This window comes from Octopus bimaculoides, chromosome 24 (genome assembly GCF_046866305.1).
Source record: "Octopus bimaculoides isolate indiv1 chromosome 24, ASM4686630v1, whole genome shotgun sequence".
In the NCBI taxonomy this organism is placed as follows: Eukaryota; Metazoa; Mollusca; class Cephalopoda; order Octopoda; family Octopodidae; genus Octopus; species Octopus bimaculoides.
In genome coordinates this window covers 23,384,880-23,407,379 of record NC_142951.1, presented here as the reverse complement: position 1 = coordinate 23,407,379, position 22,500 = coordinate 23,384,880, and the positions used below count along the sequence as shown (strand labels likewise).

The window sequence follows — 22,500 nt, the reverse complement described above, 5'->3', positions numbered from 1 at the left end:
AGCATTCACAGCCCTTGGCCAGTTGGGAAATGCAGTCGATGGAAGTTCCACCTTGGAGTTTTATAGGGGATTAGTGGCGGGCAAGAGTGATGACATTCATGAAGAAGTTCTGGACGCTGGGAGTGATCAACTGGCTGATCTCTTCTGGAGGACTTTTCAGCCGGAGCTTATGGATAACTTTCCGAAATCCCTGGCCTGGCAGTGCTACTGAGGGCGGGGGGGGGGGCTTTGCCGGTTTGCAATAAGCTCTATGGGCACGGGTGTGCAGTCAATGGGTTTGTCCAAGATGCATGCTGAGTGATGAAACCATTCTGCATGCTCTTGTACAGTGTCCATGCATTATTGAATTGTGAAGCTTTGTTGAACAGTTATTGTCATGTGTAGGACGAATCCAGCTATTGTCCAAGTCCATCATGAAGATTGCCCTGCCTCCTTCCTTTGGCTGAGAAGAACAGGCAGTTTTTCTTTGTCTGGTGGCTATGGTGAAAGAGATTATGTTGTGGACGTGATTGAAAGGGTTGAAGACCAGTACCTTCCTCTTTGGCCAAAGCCTCATTGATTTTTTTCAGGTTCCACCTGAAAAGGAAAGTGAGGCTGGAGAGGGAGTTCATTGAAAGGTGGGTGAAGGTGGCAAGAATGGCTTGCGTGAATGGGCCTACTCTAAGTGTGCGCCGGATGCAATGAGGAGGAAATGGGTGCCTATTTGAGGTACCTTTGGTGTTAAGGAGTCCAAAGTGTATGAGGTTTCTTTGGTCACCGCACAGTGGAACTCCCCCCTATTGGGGAAGTAAATTGTTGTTTCAATCTCCTTCTTAATTGTTGTGTTTTTTTTTGCTGTTTACACATTTAACCCCACTATCCCTTGTCTGAGTATTGTCCTTTATGGTTTGTGTTCGGCCCTGGTGGCCAATAAAGAAAATCTTGTTGTTGGTGGTGTTGTTGTTGTTGTTGTTGTTGTTATTGTTATTGTTATTGTTGTTGCTATTGTTGTTGTTGTTATTATTATTATTATTATTATTATTATTATTATTATTATTATTATTAAGGCAGCAAGCTGGCAGAATTCTTAGCACATTGGGCAAAATGCTTAGTGGCATTTTGTTCATCGTTACGTTCTGAGTTCAAATTCCACCAAGGTCGACTTTGACTTTCATCCTTTCAGGGTCGATAAATTAAGTACCAGTGAAACACTGTTACTCCCACCAAATTTCAGGCCTTGTGCCTTTAGTAGAAAAGATTATCATTATTATTATTATTATTGTTGAGTGAGAAAGTAGCACATATCATCAAAGTGAAACTGGGATACAAATATACAAAGTCCAATATACCCATGACTACCTGTCTGATAAGGGTACACAAGGCACACACATCACAACCATATGCATGCGTTATGGTGATCTCACATCAAGATAAACAGCACATGACCTTGCAAGTGGGGCCCAGTTAGAATTTTCCTCAGGTCAAGTAGCCCATCCTGCTCAAAAGGTCACAGAATAAGGTTTGTGTAAGGATGATGAATGAAATACCCATGTTTCCAGAGGTGAATTATTCAAACCCCAAAGAATTCCTCTCAATACATGGTTATGATGTTCCTCCAGTACTTCTGCTTGTGACCAGAAATACACAAACCGTCAGCTACTACAGGACATGCTCAACTGATTAACTGACAAGCAAATATGTGGTATTGAGCAGAATATTTGCTGTAGCCCATTTTTTACAAGACAAAACATGTACATGATAACACCTCCAAGATCAGAAGCCATGAAAACCCCTGTCTGGTTTTGCATCAGGGCACCACTTCTTTTTCTTCTTCTTCTTCTTCTTCTTCTTCTTCTTCTTCTTCTTCTTCTTCTTCTTCTTCTTCTTCTTCTTCTTCTTCTTCTTCTTCTTCTTCTTCTTATTATTATTATTATTATTATCATTATTATTAGCGGACTTATCAATCTGGATAAGTTGGAAGCTTTCAATAGGGTTGACCATTGCTAAATAGCAGCAGTTTTAAAAGAAAACCAGTTTCAGACATACTTTCAGAAGCTTGGTTGCAGCAATGCACAGTGGAACTTGCTCGATGGTCAAAATGAGCAGCCACCTCCAGGAACCTTTTTATAATGCACACTTAGTCTATCATATGTGTCCCTTCTAAACATGCTGGCTCTCAAGAACTGGGGTCGATGTACAAGGGGGTGCTGCAGAGTTCCTGGCTTTAAGGGTATCACGAAAGGCCTGGTTGGAGATCCAACCTTCCGAGTTCTTTTACAGGGTTTAGAAAAACTGAAGGACCACTGCAATAAGTGTGAGAATCCGAGAGGGGAATACGTTGAATAAAATCATAACTGATCCTCCTGTATTTTTTTTTTACCCAAAGCCAGGAACTTTTCAGCACCCCTCGTGTACACACACACACACACACACACACACACACACACACACACACACACACACACACACACACACACACATACACACACACACACAAGGGTGTGCTGCAAAGTTCCTGGCTTTAAGGGTATCGTGAAAGGTCTGGCTGGAAGCCCAAAGTTCCGAGTTCTTTTACAGGGTTTACAAAAACTGAAGGACTACTGTTATAAGTGTGTGAATCTGAGAGGTGGAGAAAATATTGACTAAAATCATAATCAACAGATCCTTCTGATTTTCTTTTATTCAAAGCCAGGAACTTTCCAGCACCTCCCTCATAATTGACTATCCTCCTCCACCGAAAATTGCTGGACTTGTGCCAAAATTTGAAACCATTATAAGTACTTGCAAGGGTTGACTTTTTCCCTTCCATGCTTCCATAGTCAATTAGAATCAATGAAATTACCCACAAATTTTCTGTACACTTTTCCACCACCTTCAATGGTTATGACTCATGTAATTTGTATTTTCCGCCTTTGCCCTACTGTCATTTATTTATATTTATATTTGATCCTAGACACTCTAATCTATGTCACTTAAACAGACAATAAAAAAAAAAGAAAAACCCTGTATATATACACACATATATATGCACACACACACACACATTACAGCAGGGGTGCAAAATTAGGTATACAGTTAGTGTCATATCAATGTTATAATTCTTAATTCATTAAAATTATCAACACATTAAATTAGCCTCATTTTTGATATTTTCAGTGTCTGAAATCATAATACATTTATCGTAAAAAGCACTATCTGAATGTGATCGACGCCAGGACCACCTGACTGGCCCCCATGCCAGTGGCATGTAAAAAGCATCATCCGAATGTGGCCGATGCCCCAAACATGATTGATGCCAGGTTCACCTGACTGGCTCCTGTGCTGGTGGCACATAAATAGCACCCACTACACTCTTGGAGTGGTTGGCATTAGGAAGGGCATCCAGCTGTAGAAACATTGCCTGATCAGATTGGAGCTTGGTGCAACCACTAGCTCTCTAGACCTCAGTGAAACTGTCCAACCCATGCCAGCATGGAAAGTGGACGTTAAACGAAGATGATGATGATGATGATAATAATACTTTAAATTTTTTTGATAAAAATAAATGAGTATTTTATGTGTTTTCTTTTTTCATAACTGTATACCTACTTTTGCCTCACCCTCTTTATATATATATATATATATATATATATATATATATATATATATGTATGTATGTATATATATATATATATATATATATATATATATATATATATATATATAATTTAGAGAAAAGAACCAAAGTTCATGAACTCATCCATGAATATCCACAGTCACATATAGAGAAAATTAATAAATAAATACACTATAAAAAGTATAAAATACAAAGTAAAAATCATAAAATAATAATTATAAAACGACTACATGTGTTTCATAATCAAATTTTCAAATAGAAAATCAAATCAAATCGATTAAATCAATTGAAAATCAATTATATTCAAAAATATAGTTAATCTTCAGGTCAAAATACAACAATAATAAAATGAATGTATATATATCAACCAACAATAAATAACATATGAATATATATAAAGATACTTATTATATCAAGATAGAAAGATGTTAAACAATATTATTAAAAAGAAATGTAATACTAATCTTATCGAAAAATATAAACATGACATCAGGGGGTGGTGGCAAACCCTGCTGTACTCTTTCACCACAATTTTCTCTCACTCTATCTCCCTGTTTCTGTTGTACCTGTATTTCAAAGGGCCAGCCTTGTCACATTCTGTGTCACGCTGAATCTCCCCCGAGAACTACGTTAAGGGTATACGTGTCTGTGGAGTGCTCAGCCACTTGCACGTTAATTTCACGAGCAGGCTGTTCCATTGATCAGATCAACTGAAACCCTTGTCATCGTAACCGATGGAGTACCAACCAATATATACATACATATCTATATATATAAAAATGAGAATGTGTGTGTGTCTGTCTGTCTGTCTGTGTGAATCCCTAAAACTCGAGAACTACGCAACCAATTTCATTCAAATTTTACACATGCCTTACTTAGGGTTCCAGTTGTGTTTTAGTCAAAAAAAATTATTAACTTCTTGCAGAGTTCGAGCACACGGCAACATAATATCTCCTCCACTATTTAAGTATTACGTGTCAAAAGTGAAACAAAAACACTCATGTCAAATACTTTCACTTTAAAAATGAAACTATTCCACTAACTGAAACAATCACATTTCGATACTGTAGTGACATATACTTTCACAGAGAGAGAAAGAGAGAAAGAGAGAGACAGAAAGAGAGAGATGCATATGTATACATATACATGTATATGTACACCATTTCGATACTGTAATGACAGATACTTTCAGAGAGAGAGAGAGAGAGAAAGAGAGAAAGAGAGAGAGAGAGAGAGAGAGAGAGAGAGAGAGAGAGAGAGAGAGAGAGAGAGAGAGAGAGAGAGAGAGATGTATATGTATACATATAGATGTACACGTATATGTATATATATATAGATCTATACATACATGTATATGTATACATATGTGTAGATGTATATATATATATATATATATATAGATGTACATGTAATATGTACACATATATACATATATACATGCATACAGATATCTATACATATATACACCCATCACACACACATACACATGCACACAAACACACACATTAGTCATTTGTTTTCTTATCCAAAACTACGTCAAAAGTACTGAATGGATCTTTATGAAATTTGGAAATTATATTCTTTGCATAACGGCCATAACTCCCATGAAAATTCATATATTTTTGATGTTGATGAAATTTTAACCCAAACATAACAGATGAGCATTATTTAGAAAATGATGTCACACGTTATCGAGGCTACCATTCTTTCTGGATGTGCAAAAGGGGATGACGTCTTTATTCCAAGAATTCCTCTTACTCCATCAGGAGCAGACATTCCTTTTACATTCAGAAGACTACAATTCCCCCTTCGTGTGACTTTTGCCATGTCCATAAACAAATATCAGGGTCAAACACTGTCTGTAGCTGGTCTTCTCTTGGAAGAGCCCTGCTTCTCACATGGACAACTGTATGTTGGCTGCTCAAGAGTGGGCAGCAACAAAAAACCTATTTGTATATGCTCCACAAGGGAAAACAAGGAACATAGTTTACAATGAGGTGTTATAATCACAACAGCAAGAAAGTATGTACATGATCACCTTCTTTTACGAAACTTCATTGACTTTCATATATTTATATTGATATACATATATATACGTGAGTTTGGGTGCGTGTGTGTATATACATCTCTCTATATAAAGATGATGCGTAGTCTAGACGGCGTTTTTAGATTTCATTATTCTCTTTAACCCGGGCAACGCTGGGTATTTCTGCTAGTATATATATATATATATATATATATATATATATATATATATATATATATATATATATATATACACATATATATTTGTGTGTGCCTTTGTGTCTGTGTTTGTATCCCCATCACTGCTTGACAACTGGTGTTGGCGTCTTTACATACCCGTAACTTAGCGATTTGGCAAAAGAGACTGATAGAATAAGTACTAGGCTTAAAAACAAAAAAGTCTTGGGGTCAATTTGTTCGACTAAAACCCTTCAAAGTGGTGCTCCAGCATGGCTGCAGTCAGATGACTGAAACAAGTAAAAGAAAAGAATAAAAGAATATAGGCACAAGGTGTTTATTTTCTTGATCCTGAAAGGACAAAAGGTAAAAGTCTCCCTTGGTGGAATTTGAACTCAGAATGTAAAGCCAGAAAAACTGTTGTCAGCCCTTTTGTTACCATATTTGTCTTGAAATAAATCCTCTTTATTTCAATTAACTTTGAAAATAATGAAGAATTGACTAAAATATCTTTGTCATTACTAAGCTGGCCGGTCTTGGGCAGGTCGGTATCAAAAGAGTTAAGTATTTTGTCTGGCATGCTAATGATTCTGCCAGCCTGCCGTCTCCAGCTTAGTAGTAGTAATAGTAGTAGTAGTAGTAGTAGTAGTTGTAGTAGTAGTAGTAGTAGTAGTAGTAGTAGTAGTAGTTGTAGTAGTAGTAGTAGTAGTAGTAGTAGTAGTAGTAGTAGCAGCAGCAGTAGCAGCAACAACGACGACAGTATCTTGTAATCCTTCTCTAATTTTTAGTGGTTAGTGTGAACAATAATCTTATGTTGTACAAATTGTTTTTTTCCCTCCTATAATGATAAATGCGTACATTGAATGCATAATACATATTGTTACTTATTCCAGGATACTGTAAAGTGTGTGTGTGTGTGTGTGTGTGTGTGTGTGTAAGAGAGAGAAAGCACTGAGCTTAGAAAGATCTGTGTTTCTTTGGCAATTGTTTAAAAAATATGAGGACAAATTCATAACAAAATCTCCAAGGACTTACATATGTCTGAGGACTTACATAAGCTGCCTGATTCTATACCATCAGGCCCATAGGTACCTTTGATAGAAACTACTTTACAATCAAGCTCCTGTCAGGAGGTTTCCATGACCTCTCAACATTATATCACCTTTTACACTTCCTTAAGAGACCTAAAACTAGAACTGAACCCACAGGTCTATTCTGTCTCTTATTCTCTACTAATATTGTAGACTCTGATCTAATCTAGACCCTGCACATCATTTAAAACAAACTATTCTTACTTAAAACAAACTATTCTTACATAAAACAAACTACACATCCTATTTTTCTCTGATGCGTAAATTTTAGACTTTGTCCATTATTCATCTCTGATGCCTAGACTGCAATCTTAACTCACACCTCAGTCCAATATATAACATCAGTGCATGTCTAGATTCTACTCGCTTTGCAGTTATCTCTCATCTGGATATTAGCAACAATGACTTCCATTTACTCTGGTTTGAAGTCTCCCTTCTTCTCCAACTCCTCCAAATACATCTGCTTCCTCTACTACTCATACTCAAAGAAGTATGAGAAATATGTCAAAGAAATTGGAATTGTCATGAGAGCAGAGTAAGCCCCAAAAAACTGCTCTGGTGGGGACAGCTAGGATTTTGAGATTGGTACTTGGATGTTGAATGTCTCCCGTAATAATTAACAACCAAGTATCAAAGCCTGCAATGTGCAGGAAGAGAATCCTGTGAGACCTCTGACAGAAGGCTGCTGTCCTCTCACAGAATCTACCAGAACAAACAAGACCGAATGTTCCGAGAAGTAAAACAACAATACTACTACTACTACTACTACTACTACTACTAATATTAATAATAATAATAATAAAAATAGTTTCAAATTTTGCTACAAGGGCACCAATATTGGGGAAGGATGAGTTGATTACACTGACCCCAGTGTTCAACTGGTACTTATTTTATCGACCCTGAAAGGATGAAAGGCAAAATCGACCTCGGTGGAATTTGAACTCAGAACAGAGGGACAGGCGAAATGCTGCTAAGCATTTCATCCATCTTTACATTCTGAGTTCAAATTCTGGTCTACTAACGATACTGCCAGCTTCCTGCCTTAACAACAACAACAACAACAATAATAAATAACTTATAATATAGGGGGCCAGAGATTTTGATGGCCGGAACATTTGATTGAATTTCTGATTGATCTTGTTGCCATTCTATGGGGAAAGAATGGCATTTTTAAGGTTTTGATAAAAAAAAAACAAAAAGAAAAAAGTTTCTTCCATTGAGTGAAGAGCTGGATTATACAAAAAAAGAAGAAAGCCTTCTGATGCCCACAAACAGCAGTAAATGAAAATCAATGATATGGTTGCTAACACTGGATGGCAACTCATTAAGACTACCGACTAGTTTCCTTCTAATCTCAAAGTCAACACTTCTCTCATTTATCATCTACTACAACTGGTCAACAAGTTTCCTACCTGCAACAACTGCAACCCATTTCAATTACCTGCTCCTGACTATCAGTCTCTGAAAGGATAACCATATCTATTTAGTATCAGTCAAAATCTACTGCAACAAAAGCAGTACGATATTTAAGTCTGTTGCGTTTTTCATCAGACAGTAGTAGGGTTCGCATATTCCAGTAACACAACTGTAGACATGCCCATTGCTGGAGAAAATTGAGAAGTTGTCAATGAGAAGAGAATTCAGAATTATAGTTGAGTTTTTATCCTTATTGATGGTGAGAGCAGCGAGGTGTGGATGTGCATAGAAAGGAGGCTGCTAAATTAGGAGAAGGTCTGGGAGAAAGAGGGTCTATCCTAATACAGATCTAAAACAGGGACCTGGCATTCAAACAACAATATGGTAGATCAGTGGTTCTCGACCACGGTCCATATAAGATGTTGTGGGATCCACATAAACAATTGGGGATCGACAGTAGTATTTTATGGGTTTGTGAAAAATTTTTGCTTTAATTGTATTTATTGCAAGAAACAACTAAGTTTCTTTTTCTAATGCTTAGCATAGTTCAACATGTTTCTGGCCACTGAAATATGTTCCTTTACACAAGTGCAAAATGTTCACCTATACAAGTGAATGTGTGAAAAACAGATTAAGAATTTTGAAAGCAACATCTATAAAACTAGTTTTCAAATATCGAATGGCTATGGGGGTCCACAAGAGTAAAATAATAATCTAAAGGATTCGTAGGTAAAACGTGGTTGAGAAACACTGTGAAAGATAGAGTAATTAGGAATGTGAAGACAAGAAAAGCGACAAGTCCTTTAGGAATCACTGCCAAAGTGCTTAAAATGGCTATTGGAGTAGTCAACAACATAGTTAATCAGGTGAGTGAAGATGGCACCACATCTAATGGTTAACACAGCAGCATCATTGTCAACTGCTACAAAGGCAAAGGATAGCTTTAGAGGGAGATAGTCTTAAACTATTGGACTAGGTTACAGGTGTTAGTAAAAATCTCAGAAAGAGTTAGAACACAACTAATTCGAAAAAGAATTAACCAAGTTGAAGTGCAGTTTGGCTTTGTGACTAGAAGTAGTACTACTGATGCCACCTTCCAAGAGAGGTTATTGCAGGCATGGCCAGTTTTAAGCCAATTAGACAGATTTGTTGAAATTGGGCCCTGCACCAAGAGTTGGCCCCACACCGAGAGAGGGCCTTACATAGAGAGGAGCTGTGCACAAGCTTGAACAGAGGATGCTATGATGAATTAAACCCTTTGGCAGTATTAAGTGAGAATATCCACACAATTCTTTTTATCTTTTTGTGCGACAAGTGGATTTACCCCATGACTTTAGAAAAAAACCCATCCTATTTTACTGCGATATTTATTTCCCTGCGAAATGAATGCCTGGCAATGTCTGACAGGCAGGACATCATAATCAGCTAAGCTCAGCTCAGCTATTCAGCCTTTAAAGTCTCGATTTCAACAGCTTAAAAGTTACATAAAAATTATCTGGATTTTTAAATAACTTCTGGAGCTTACTGTTGTGTGGAAGTAGAACACCCCTATTAGTTGGCTCCTAATGGACTGTGCCACAATATAAATGGACGTACACAGAGAGCCTTCAGGAGAGAGTAAAGCTGAGAGTTGCATATTGTTGAGGGTTATTACCAATATCTTGAGGAGAACAATTTGCGAGGACATTATTATTATCCCGTTATATCGTATGTTGAACATGTGATACAACACTTACAAAAGGCAGAAATTAGGAAGCACACAGCAGTCCTTAAGGCACCTTTACCTGAAACCACACTAATACATAGCAGTGACAGAGCTGGTAGTTATAGAAACAACTAAAGACATACATGGTTATCTGTTGGCTGAAGAGATTCAATCTCTAAAAACTTTCTTTTTTTCAATGGCATTAAGCCTCAATCTCTGCTTGAATACCTGGCAACAAACAATCAATTCACAGCATTTCCTAATGGTTTTATTGCTTTGAGGATTTACTAAACTATGCCTGGAACAGTTGCATCAGGTGAAAAAAGTTTTTCAAAACTGAACCTGATAAAAACACCTACGGTCAGCAATTTCACAAGTGAGACTAAATAATTTGGCAATATTATCTTTAGAAAATGACAATACAAAAACCATTGACTTTGAAATGATTTTGAAAGACTTCTCAGATGAAAAAGCCAGAATAGCCTGTTTTTAGAAGGCCTATTCACAAACAGTATGTTACTAATTATATTGACTTGTAATGTAACATTAAAACTTTTATTGAGCTTTCAATTTTTAGTATATCATGTGGCTAATGGTGGAGTTTCAAGCCCTCGAAGTTTTTGGCTGGGACTGGCGTACTACGCTAAGTATAAAACATCAATCTTCTGCTTTTGTAGAGTAGGGGGCCCCCACTGACAATTCTCTAATTGGGCCTGCACTTCCTAGTGCCAGCCCTGATTGTAGGAGGAAGCCATAATACCTGGCATTTATTAATCCTAAGAAGTCTTTTATTAGGTTTTTCTACTCTGGTGGTTCTGGTGGGTGGCAGGGCAAGGTGGTTGGGGCAAATGGGTTGTGAGAACTATTTTTACAGAGTACTGGGTACATTTTTTTCTCAATATCAACATTAGATGCTGCCTTTCCTACTCTGGAAAAGCCATTGAAAATTCAAACGAGTGAATGGACATGTGTGGATATGTGGATATGTGTGGATATGTGGATATGTGTGGATATGTGCATGTGTGCCTCTGTGTGTGTGTGTGCGTGCGTGTGTGAATGCTTGTGTGTTTGCATGTATGAGTGTGTATGTGTCTGTGCTTGCATGTGTGTGTGTGTATGTGTTTGTCTTTATGCTTATCTTTATGTTGACACTGCTTGAAAAGACACAGTCTTTGTGGTTTATATCCTGTAACATAGCAGTGTGATAATCATTGACTGATAAAATAAGTACCAGGGTGGAAATGACTGACCTAAAATCTTTCAGTATGACCACAGTCTAGTAACTGAAGCAATTTGAAGTATAAAAAAGTGTATCAATTGTAAACACAGGCTGGCTGTAAAAAAAAAAGACAATCTGACCCTGACCATCAAATCTGTTTTTATTTCATGATATATCCAATGGGTGCTTTCCTTAAGACATTATAGTAATTCGGAGAGGGGGAGGGATTTGGCTGCTATTTCTAGCGTATCAATCGAGGCTATCTGGTTAACAAGTTAGCTTTGCTGCCACACACACACACACAAAAGACAATCTGATCATGACCATCAAGTCTGTTTTTATTTCATGATATATTGTATCTAGAACCACTTTATTCAATATGTCCTTTCGTTTTTAAGACATTATAAAGTGGTTTGGCAGCAGGGGGAATCGAGCTGCTGTTTCTAGCATGTTGATTGATCCATATAAAGGCTATATGGTTAACATGTTCGCTTTGTCCAATATATCCTTTTCCTTTTAAAGACATTATAAGGTAATTTGGAGGGAAATCCGGATGCTATTTCTAGCATGTCGGTTGAACCATATAGGAGCTATATAGTTCAAAAGCAATGAAGTGCTAAAAGTTTTTGAAAAAGAAAACTATTCGATACAATATATAGTTTTAAACAAATCTTATCTTAGCACCTGTGTTTCTGAATGTACGTGTGAGTGTGTGTGTGTGTTTTGTATGTATGTATACGTATAGTGCATGTGTATATGTATAAGTGTGTTGCTGAGTCTCTATACATAGATTAGGGAGAAATGATTTAGTCGCTATTTGAACAGGCATTATCCTCAGTAAGTAGAATACAATAAGACATGAGATAAGATAAGAAAGAAGTTGCATGCGTTGTAATAGTTAATCTTTCCATGGTTAGTTACAATCACAAGAACAAAGGTTTTTTTTTTAACCAGGCACCAATAAAGGAACCTCTATGCAGCTCTTACAAGCTGCAAGAAAGAGCAGCCAAAACTCTATTTAATCACAAAAAACTGCATAACAAAAGACAGGAAGGATAAATTGTATAATTTCAGGGTGAGATCTAGAATCTAAAGGAATTCATATCTATGTTAGGAAAATTAGTATCAGTAATTTCAGGAGATTTCTTTGGGTGTTAATTGGATGATTACTGTGAAGAGCAGAGCATGCTGATATTAAGGCCTGTGGGCTTTTATCTGTGTTGATGTATAACATAGTATTCATCCTCAGTCCCGACCACAGATTACCTATGTCCAACCTGCAGGTGCCTGTGTGTGCAGAGCCACATGCATTCTCACTACTGGCTGCTGAGACACAGACTCCGTCTTCCTCGGAGATCAATGGACTACCAAGGATGAATAAAAAAACAGGATACATTGGATAATGCAGTTCTAAATAGATTAATTCATAATGAGAAATACTGACATGTAGTCAAACTATTAAACATCCAAATATCCAAAAACTGTCGAAGAAGATTGGCTTGCAAATGTCTTGTGCCAGTGCCACGTAAAAGCACTCATTTTGGCACTGTGTAAAAGTGCTCATGCTGGTGCCACATTAAATTCACCCAGCACACACTGTAAAGTGGTTGGCATTAGTTAGGACATCCAGTTGTTGAACCCAAGCCAAATCAGACTGGAACCTGATGCAGCTCTCCTGCTTGCCAGCCCTGGTCAAACTGTCCAACCCATGCCAGCGTGGAAAATAGACGTTAAAGGACAACGATGATGATGATGATGATTGCAAAGTCTTATGTTATTTTTTTTTTTGTAATGTGTTTCACATCTTCATATCAGCAACGTTTTCTTTAACCAACTTTTCTTCTGCAGAACACCAACTCTTTGGTATATCTCTTTTCTCTGCCTAATTTTCTTTCCCATAGACATTGGTTTTTTAAATGGATCTTACTCTCACCAAGTGTTTGTTATCACTCATGCCAAAAGCACATCCTAACTAGGACCAGTGCTGGATGAACCTTTAAGCAAGATAAGCATGTGCTTAGAGCATCAAAAGAAGGTGGGTACCACAGAAATGGTAAATGGTTTACAGCACAAAAGAAATCACTTTAAACTTGCTCAAATAATATTCAAAGTGATTTATATGATAGGAAATATAATTTCGAAGTGTTTATGGTGTTATAGTGAGGGTCTGATCAAAAGACTTAGGGGAAAACTTATCAAATATAAATGAAGTGGAAGTATCCAAAGATAAGCATTATTTTCCATCTTACTGTTAGTCTTGTTTAATTAAGAAAAACATAAATTTGTTTTAAGGTTTATTATTGTTTATATTTTGAATTACATATACATATGGGGGAACCAAAATCTTTTAGGTGCTTAGGGCCTCTATGGGACTTAATCTGGCCCTGACTAGAATCCCTGGCTGGTCCTTCTCTTCAGGGCCAGAACATATCTCAGACAATTATTGATGCCTTGCAAAGCCTAAGTGAGGACTATAATGAAGTATTGCACTCACATCTGCACAGTGCCATGGTGGAATATACAGACATCTTAGACTGCATCCCAAAACCTTAAAAAGAACCATCTGAACGACTGACATAAAGTCACTCTCAGGCATGCTCTAACCCCTACACCACAAGTGTGCAGTCTCCACTCTCATGCTACCTCACTTAAGCATTCCCAACTTATATGTCTTACCTTCACTCATCACTTTTATTGTGCTTAACACCCTAGGCTCCTCACTAATTATTATGCCCAGTCCTTCCTTCCCAAAATATTGGCCCTCTGAATTCTCCCCCTTTGCTCATATATTCCCCACAAGTGTTAATTTACAAAGACTCAAAGACAACATTAATGGCATCAATCTTGCTGGTCTAGGAGGGTCAGATCCAGTAAGTAAAAATGAAAATAAAATAAGATAGATTCCAAGCAGTTTGGGGCAAGGGGCCTGTGAAGTTTGTGGTCTTTGAACCTCCATAGCTGCTATGCAGTGGGACTGAACCTGGAACCATGCGGTTGAGAAGCAAACTCTTTAACCATGCAGCCATGCCTGTAACATATTTCTGTGGCCCTGGGACAAGTCATTGCATTGTTTTTGACAGCAACTTAATTTATCATTCCCTGCACCACAAGGGAAGGAAGCGAAAGGTAATACTGACTTTGACAATAAAAGCACAAGGTCACCAGTTGAGAGAGAGAGAGAGAGAGAGAGAGAGAGAGAGAGAGAGAGAGAGAGAGAGAGAGAGAGAGAGAGAGAGAGAGAGAGAGAGCGAGAGAGAGAGAAGTGGATCGAATTAACACATAATACTTAAATTGTTAATTTATCAATAACCACTCCTAATTAACTATTAAGACAAAATTTGTCCCAGCTTTCTCATCGGTTAAGTATTAAAGCCACACTGTGTTGCACTTGGTTAAAAAATAAAATGACTATAAATCATTGAGAGAGACTATATGAAGAGTATCTTGAGTACAATAATAGTTTACTATATAAATGTGGGAATACCAGATGCAGTCTCACTGTGTGATACCTTGGGCCTGTGTCTTCTACTATAGCATCGCCTGACTAAAGCCTTGTGAGTGAATTTGGATGATGGAAACTGAAAGAAGCCCATCCTATATATACATACATATATATATATATATATATATATATATATATATATATATATATCTAGATAAAGATAGTTATGGCTGGTTCATAGGGTTTCCAAGATTTTGCATCCATATAACACTTGGCTTTACATACGTCTTGTCAGACCCTAATAGCTGGTCTTACATATATACATACATACATACATACATACATACATACATACATATGTATATATATATATATGTATATGTATGTATCGTCTGTTTACATAAATCTGAAAAAAGAAGCACCCTGTAAGTTATAGAGCGCAGTATATATTAAAGTTAGAAATCTGCCTTATCTAACTTTAATATATATGTATATATATATATATATATATATATATATATATATATATATATATATATATATATATATATATATGTATATATATATGTATATATATATATATATATATATATATATATATATATATATATATATATATATATATATATATATATATATATATATATATGAATGAGAAAATGAACTCTGGTATAAACCGGAGAACCAGGATGCTCACATCTCTTAAGGGAATTTAGTTCCTTGTCTTAATAATATATATACACACATGTATACACACACACACACACACACACACACACACACACACACACACACACATATACATACATACACACACATGCGTATGTTTGTGTCTTTGAGTCTGTGTTTGTCCACATCAACACTTGACAACAAGTGTTGATATGTTTACATCCATGTAACTTAGTAATTCAGCAAAAGAGATTGATAGAATAAGTATCAGGCTTAAAAAAACAACAACAACAAAATAAGTACTGGGGGTCGATTCATTCATTCAACTAAAAATTTTTCTAAGTGGTGCTCCAGCATGGCTGCAGTCTAATGACTGAAAGAAGTAAAAAATAAAAGATGGCATATATTAACAGAGGTTGGTACATTAGTTACTAATAAATATTTGGGCCATTTTAACAGTAAACAGAATTTGGTACAATATGAACTAGTAATGGGTTGGTAGAATTCCTAATGCAAATTTTCATCAGAAAAGAAAGTTCAAGGAAATAAAAGTCATGTGAATTTTTGAATGTAAAGAAGAAAGGCAACATTTTGAAGGTTTGTCTCTTTGTCTGAAATTTGGGAAAAGAAAGAAAATGTTTTTTTGGGAAAACGTTTTTTTTGGAAAACATTTTTTTTTCTCTGACAAATAAAGGGGCAAACTTCAAAGTGTATATTCGTCTTTCGTCAATGGTAAACATATCAATCAGAACTAAAATATTTTATAGCTAAACACAACCTTCCTTTTCATTTATTTTTGTATTTAAGAAAAGAACAACTTCAGCTAGTCTTGTCCTGCCTATTGTTTATCGGAAACTTTGTTTGAGAAAGAAAGAGAAAGAGACAGAGAGAGAGAGAGAGAGAGAATATAAACTGAATGATGTAAAAGGGTGAGAGAAGGTGAAATAAAGTGTGCAAAGCTAAATTATTTGCTTACCGCGATCTCTAATTTTAACTTGAATTCTGAGCCTGAGTCCGACATTTTAAGTCAGGTATATATCTTTAAAGTGTTTGTTAGATATTAAAAGCAGATAGAAGAAACTACATTGAGGGGAGTGATTGAATAAATTGTATTTGTATGTGTAATAACAAGAAGAAAAGAGAAAGAGGTGAAGAGAGGAAAAGTGGGGGTGGGAGAGAAGGAGAAAGAGAGTGGGGAGAGGGAGCGATAGAGAAAGAGAGAGAGATAAGGTGGGTAGCAGAGATCATAGGAAAGCAAATGTAAAAAAAAAAACTGTCTTAAGAAATTTACTTCCTTATTTAATATTACATATATAGGTGTAAAAGCTAATATTGTATATATATATATATATATATACACACATACACACACACATATATATAGTTCAGGACAATTTCCTATATATACATATATTAACTTACATACATGCATACATACATCCACACACACATACATACATATTTATATATTGTGTGTGTGGATTTATCAAACTATATCCTAGGATGTTTATAGTGTATATTATTTACATGTATAACTCTTTAACTTGCTTCAGCTTTAAAGCTATGGTCATGCTGGGGCATCACCGTTACTATATATTGGGTCATCCCATAAATAATGCGGGCTTTTTATACTTCTTTTAATTTTACAAAATTAAGATAAATAAAGTTTTTTTTTTTTAATCTAAAATATATTCTCCTTCATTTTCTACAATTCTCTTCCATATAGACTTGCAAGGCCCCAATTCCAAAATTCACTTGTCCGTGATGAAAAATACCCCTCCAGTACTGTTCTGACCTCATTTACAAAATTCATATTGTTTTCTGTCCAAATGATTTTGAAGACTGCAGAATAAATGATAATCAGATGGAGCAATGTCCAGCGAATATGGTGGGTGGGGCATAGTTTTCCATTCAAACTGTTCCACCCTTTGGAATGTCATCCTTGCTGTATGTGGCCGAGCATTATCCTGACGGAAGAATACCTTTCATCTTGAAACCAAAGATGGTAATTTTTCTTTTAGTGCTGACTTAAGCCACTCAAGCTGCTCACAGTAGATCTCCTTTGTTATTGTCTGGTTTGAGTTTAAAAGTTCAGTGGACTAAACCTTTCATACCCCACCAAACAGATAACAACACCTTACATGGGTGAAGACCTTCTTTAGCCTGGGGTGCTGGTGTTTCTCCTTTCCCTACCCACTGTCTTTGGCGTTCGACATTCTTACAGAGAACCCATTTCTCATCACCAATCACTATTCGGTCCAAAAGAGGTTCATTTGTGAGACATGACCACAGAGAAGAGCACACATTCACTCTCTGCACATGATTAGATTTGGAAAGTTTGTAAGGAACCCATTGACCCAATTTACTGACTTTTCTGATAACACACAGGTGTCAAAGAATGGTTGAATGAACGAATCCAAGCTTCTCTGCTTTTTCCTCAACAGTAACGATTGGATTTTGTTCCACCAGGGTTTGGAGGAAGTCCCCGTCAAGCTCTACAGATCTTCCAGGACAAGGCTCATCCTTTAGGCTGTAGTTACCAGCTCAGAATTTCTGGAACCACCATTGACACTGGCTTACTCTTATTGTCTGATCCCCATATACTGCATTAATATTCCTCACACTTTCCGTTGTGTTGTTGCCTATATTGAACTCCTAAAGCAAAATACGCTGAATATGCTTTGTAACTTCCATTATAGCTTTGAAAAATAACTGTTAAAATCGAACTGCACTCTTCAAAACTTACACTAAGAATAAGGACAAGGTAAAATTACTACCTACTTTTATAGTAAGTTGATGCAGGTAGTTTATCCCGTCCCTTTCCGACTTTTAGTTCATGCAATTGAAATAAACTGCATTATTTATGGGATGACCTAATACATGTATGTATATAGTAATTTAATGGTTTGTGTATATGAAATAATATCCTTGTATGTATATAGTAGATATTTATAGGTATATAGCAAATCAATGTTATTACATGTGTATGCATGTGAGTATGTGTGGATGTGTGGATGTGTGTGTATTTGTGTGTGTGTGTGTGCTTGTGAGCACATGTGTGTGTGTGTGTGTGTCTGTGTAGTAAATGCTTGCACTAATGATATATGCCTTGTATGTCAGAATGTATAGCAAATTAATATTACATGTAGGTATATACATGAATGATATATGAAAAAGCAATACTGTATACCTGTGTGTTTAGTAAATCTACACTATATTTATGCCATATTACCTTATATTGTATCACATAAATATTTAATATATATTTATGTAAGTACGTACATAGAAAATACACATGCACACACATATGCATATAAATAGATAGAAATGTGTGTGTATGTATGTGTGCATGTATGTGAGCACATGTGTATGTATGCATGTACATGTGAGTGTGTGTGTGTGTGTGTGTGTGTGTGTGTATGTATGTATATGTATAGGAAATAAATTTCTGTGTACCATGATGTGGGCTTGACAATATTACTAAGACTCTTTTTTGTAAACATTATATCTGCTTTGGTGAATTACTAGGTCAACTGGTTTATGTAGAAGTTTTTTCATTGGCTTCTTTTTTACATGACATACCCCACTGAAATCCGGAATCTGCACCCTCACCCTCACCACCACCACCACCACCACCACCAAGAGTTAAAAAGACAAAAAAAGAAAATATGTCTGGGATTTAAAAATATTTAACCAACAACAAATACATTATATTGCTGAATGCATGGCTGCATAGTTAAATTTGCTACACAACCATGCTGTCTCAGGTACGGTTCAACTATGTGGCATTCTCGAGCAAGTGATTCAGGCTTTGGCTATGGTGTATTGTGAATGAAATCCTGTTCATGGAAATTGTGCTGAAGCACATTATTTCAGATTGTTTTTTTTCATCTGTTTTGTTGTTGTTGTTTATGGGGTGGTGATGAAATCATCCATCAATTGGGTCCCTAGTTTGAGGATAGGGGAATGATTTGTAAGGCATATGGCTCAGTGGTTAAAGTTTTGGGCTCATGATCATGAAGGAGTGAGTTCAATTCCTGAACTGGGGTGTGTGTTGTGTTCTTGAAAAAGACACTTTATTTCACGTTGTTCCAGTTTCAGTCAGCTGTAGAAACGAGTAGTGACACCACTGGTGCCAAGCTGCATCGGCCTTTGCCTTTCCCTTGGATAACATCAGAAGGCATGGAGAGGGGAGGCTGGTATGCATGGGTGACTGCTGGCCTTCCATAAACAACTTTTCCCAGACTTATTCCTTGTAGGGAAACTTTCTACATGCAATCCTGTGGTCATTCATGACTGAAGGGGGTCCTCTTAGTTGCAAATATTCAATAAGAAAACCTGAGCAACATAAAGTAGCCCTAGATTGCCCGTTGGCAATGCATAGCAACTGTTAGCCACTCTGCCAGGATCACGGTGATATCCTGAAACCCTGAAAAGAGTAGAAATTACTCTATCATTGAAAAACAGGATAGTAGTAGGGAATGAAGTGCAAAATATAAAAAAATACCATGTCTCAGTTCAGTGGGTAGCCACACTCCATCACACACACACACACGCGAAGGCAGCGAGCTGGCAGAAACGTTAGCACGCCGGGCGAAATGCTTAGCGGTATTTCGTCTGCCGCTACGTTCTGAGTTCAAATTCCGCCGAGGTAGACTTTGCCTTTCATCCTTTCGGGGTCGATTAAATAAGTACCAGTTACGCACTGGGGTCGGTATAATCGACTTAATCCGTTTGTCTGTCCTTGTTTGTTCCCCTCTGTGTATAGCCCCTTGTGGGTAGTAAAGAAATAACACACACACACACACACAGACATACACACACAACACACAGACCTATGCCAGTGCAGCATAACCAGCCCATTTAAGAGTACCCTTCAATCATTGAGCAATAAACTGTACTTGCAAAGACATGTTGAGGCAACTGTAGTTGTTGTCGTGGCCGCCTGATTGGCCCCCATACCGGTGGCACGTAAAAATCACCATTCGAGTGTGGTCGATGCCAGTGCCAGCTGACTGGTTCCATGCCGGTGGCATGTAAAAAGCACCATTCAAGTGTGGTTGTTGCCAGTACCACTTGACTGGCCCTGGTGGCACGTAAAAAGCACCCACTACACTTTTGGAATGGCTGGTGTTAGGAAGGGCATCCAGCTATAGAAACTTTGCCAGATTGGATTGAAGCCTGGTGCAGCCTACTGGCTTGCCAGCCCTCAGTTAAACCGTCCAACCCATGCCAGCATGGAAAGTGGACGTTAAACAATGACGACGACGACGATGATGATGATAATATATATAAACATATATATTAAAGGAAAAGGAAAACAAAACCAAGCCAGGAAGGATGAGTATCTCAGGTGAATCAAAAATAGAGAAGTAGAAGTAATTAACTACTGCTCCATTTTTGATTCAACTTGCCCTAAATAAATATCCTAAATGTCCTGAAAAACTTGTCTTGCCTTTGTTTTCTTTTCCTTTTCCTTTAATATGTACCTGCTAACTCAGAAGCCTACTACAGATCCCTAGTTCAAGCTTCAGCAGTGCACTTGGAACCTAATGGACGACCAGTTATAACACTTACACAGCATACCTATTAGTTTAGCAGTGAACTAAACCACTCACATTCTTATATATATATATATATATATATATATATATATATATATATATAAATATATACACAATGGGCTTCTTTTAGTTTCTTTGTCAAAGGTGCCATCCAGTGGGATTGAACCTGGAACCATGTAATTGAGAAGCAAACTTCTTACCACACAGCCATGCCTGCACATATATATATATATATATATATATATATATATATATATATATATATATATATATATATATATATATATATATATATATATATATATATATATATATATATATATATATATATATATATATATATATATATATATATATATATATATATATATATATATATATATATATATATATATATATATATATATATATATATATATATATATATATATATATATATATATATATATATATATATATATATATATATATATATATATATATATATATATATATATATATATATATATATATATATATATATATATATATATATATATATATATATATATATATATATATATATATATATATATATATATATATATATATATATATATATATATATATATATATATATATATATATATATATATATATATATATATATATATATATATATATATATATATATATATATATATATATATATATATATATATATATATATATATATATATATATATATATATATATATATATATATATATATATATATATATATATATATATATATATATATATATATATATATATATATATATATATATATATATATATATATATATATATATATATATATATATATATATATATATATATATATATATATATATATATATATATATATATATATATATATATATATATATACATATACATACATACACACACATATATATATATATATTTTTTTTTTTTTAAGTTTCAGCTTAGAGCTGCGGCCATGCTGATGCACCACAGTGTTGCTACAGTGTTATTACAGGGAGCCTCTTACAATATGTGGCACTTGGTGAAGAATGGAGTTTGATTTAGCAACCCTCATTTGCACCTCCTGCCGCGAGGTAGGTTCATCTGGGACTCTCGATAGGAAGAGGTCCAGCTTTGATTTAAAAACTCCTACATCTACTTTGTGCAGATTCCTCAGGCTCTTATATATATATATATATATATATATATATACATACATATACACACACATATATCTATACATATATAAATACACACACACACACATCATTATCCACCAATGCAGTATTGAGTGCTTGTTCTCATTATTCAATATTTACATACGTATAAATGAAATTGTAATTGGAGATTCAGTTAGAATCATAAACAGTATTAATACAGTATTTTAGGGTGGCGAGCCAGCAGAATCGCTAGCACACCAGACAACATGCTTAGCATTTTGTCCTTCTTTATGTTCTGAGTTCAAATTCCGGCGAGGTTGACTTATTCTTTAGTCTTTCGGGTTTGATAAAATAAATATACCAGTTTAACATTGGGGGCGATGTAACCAACTTACTCCCCCCCCCAAAAAAACTTCTGGCCTTGTGTC

The 22,500-nt window shown here is 35.8% G+C and overlaps 1 protein-coding gene across 3 annotated transcripts in view; it reads right to left on the bottom strand.

The window, feature by feature from the left end:
- LOC106867435 (harmonin) overlaps positions 1 to 22,500 on the bottom strand; it is a 126,776-nt gene that overhangs the window by 58,350 nt on the left and 45,926 nt on the right. Inside the window, exon 1 of one of the 3 annotated variants that reach the window (XM_089341267.1) lies at positions 16,316 to 16,499. The exons of 1 other annotated variant lie outside the window; for it this stretch is intronic. In XM_089341267.1, coding sequence (XP_089197393.1) covers positions 16,316 to 16,360 — 45 coding nt within the window. In that variant the 5' untranslated portion in view covers positions 16,361 to 16,499. Of the gene's footprint in view, positions 1 to 16,315; positions 16,500 to 22,500 lie in introns of those variants that run through there. One more of the 3 variants, XM_089341269.1, reaches the window with a different exon arrangement.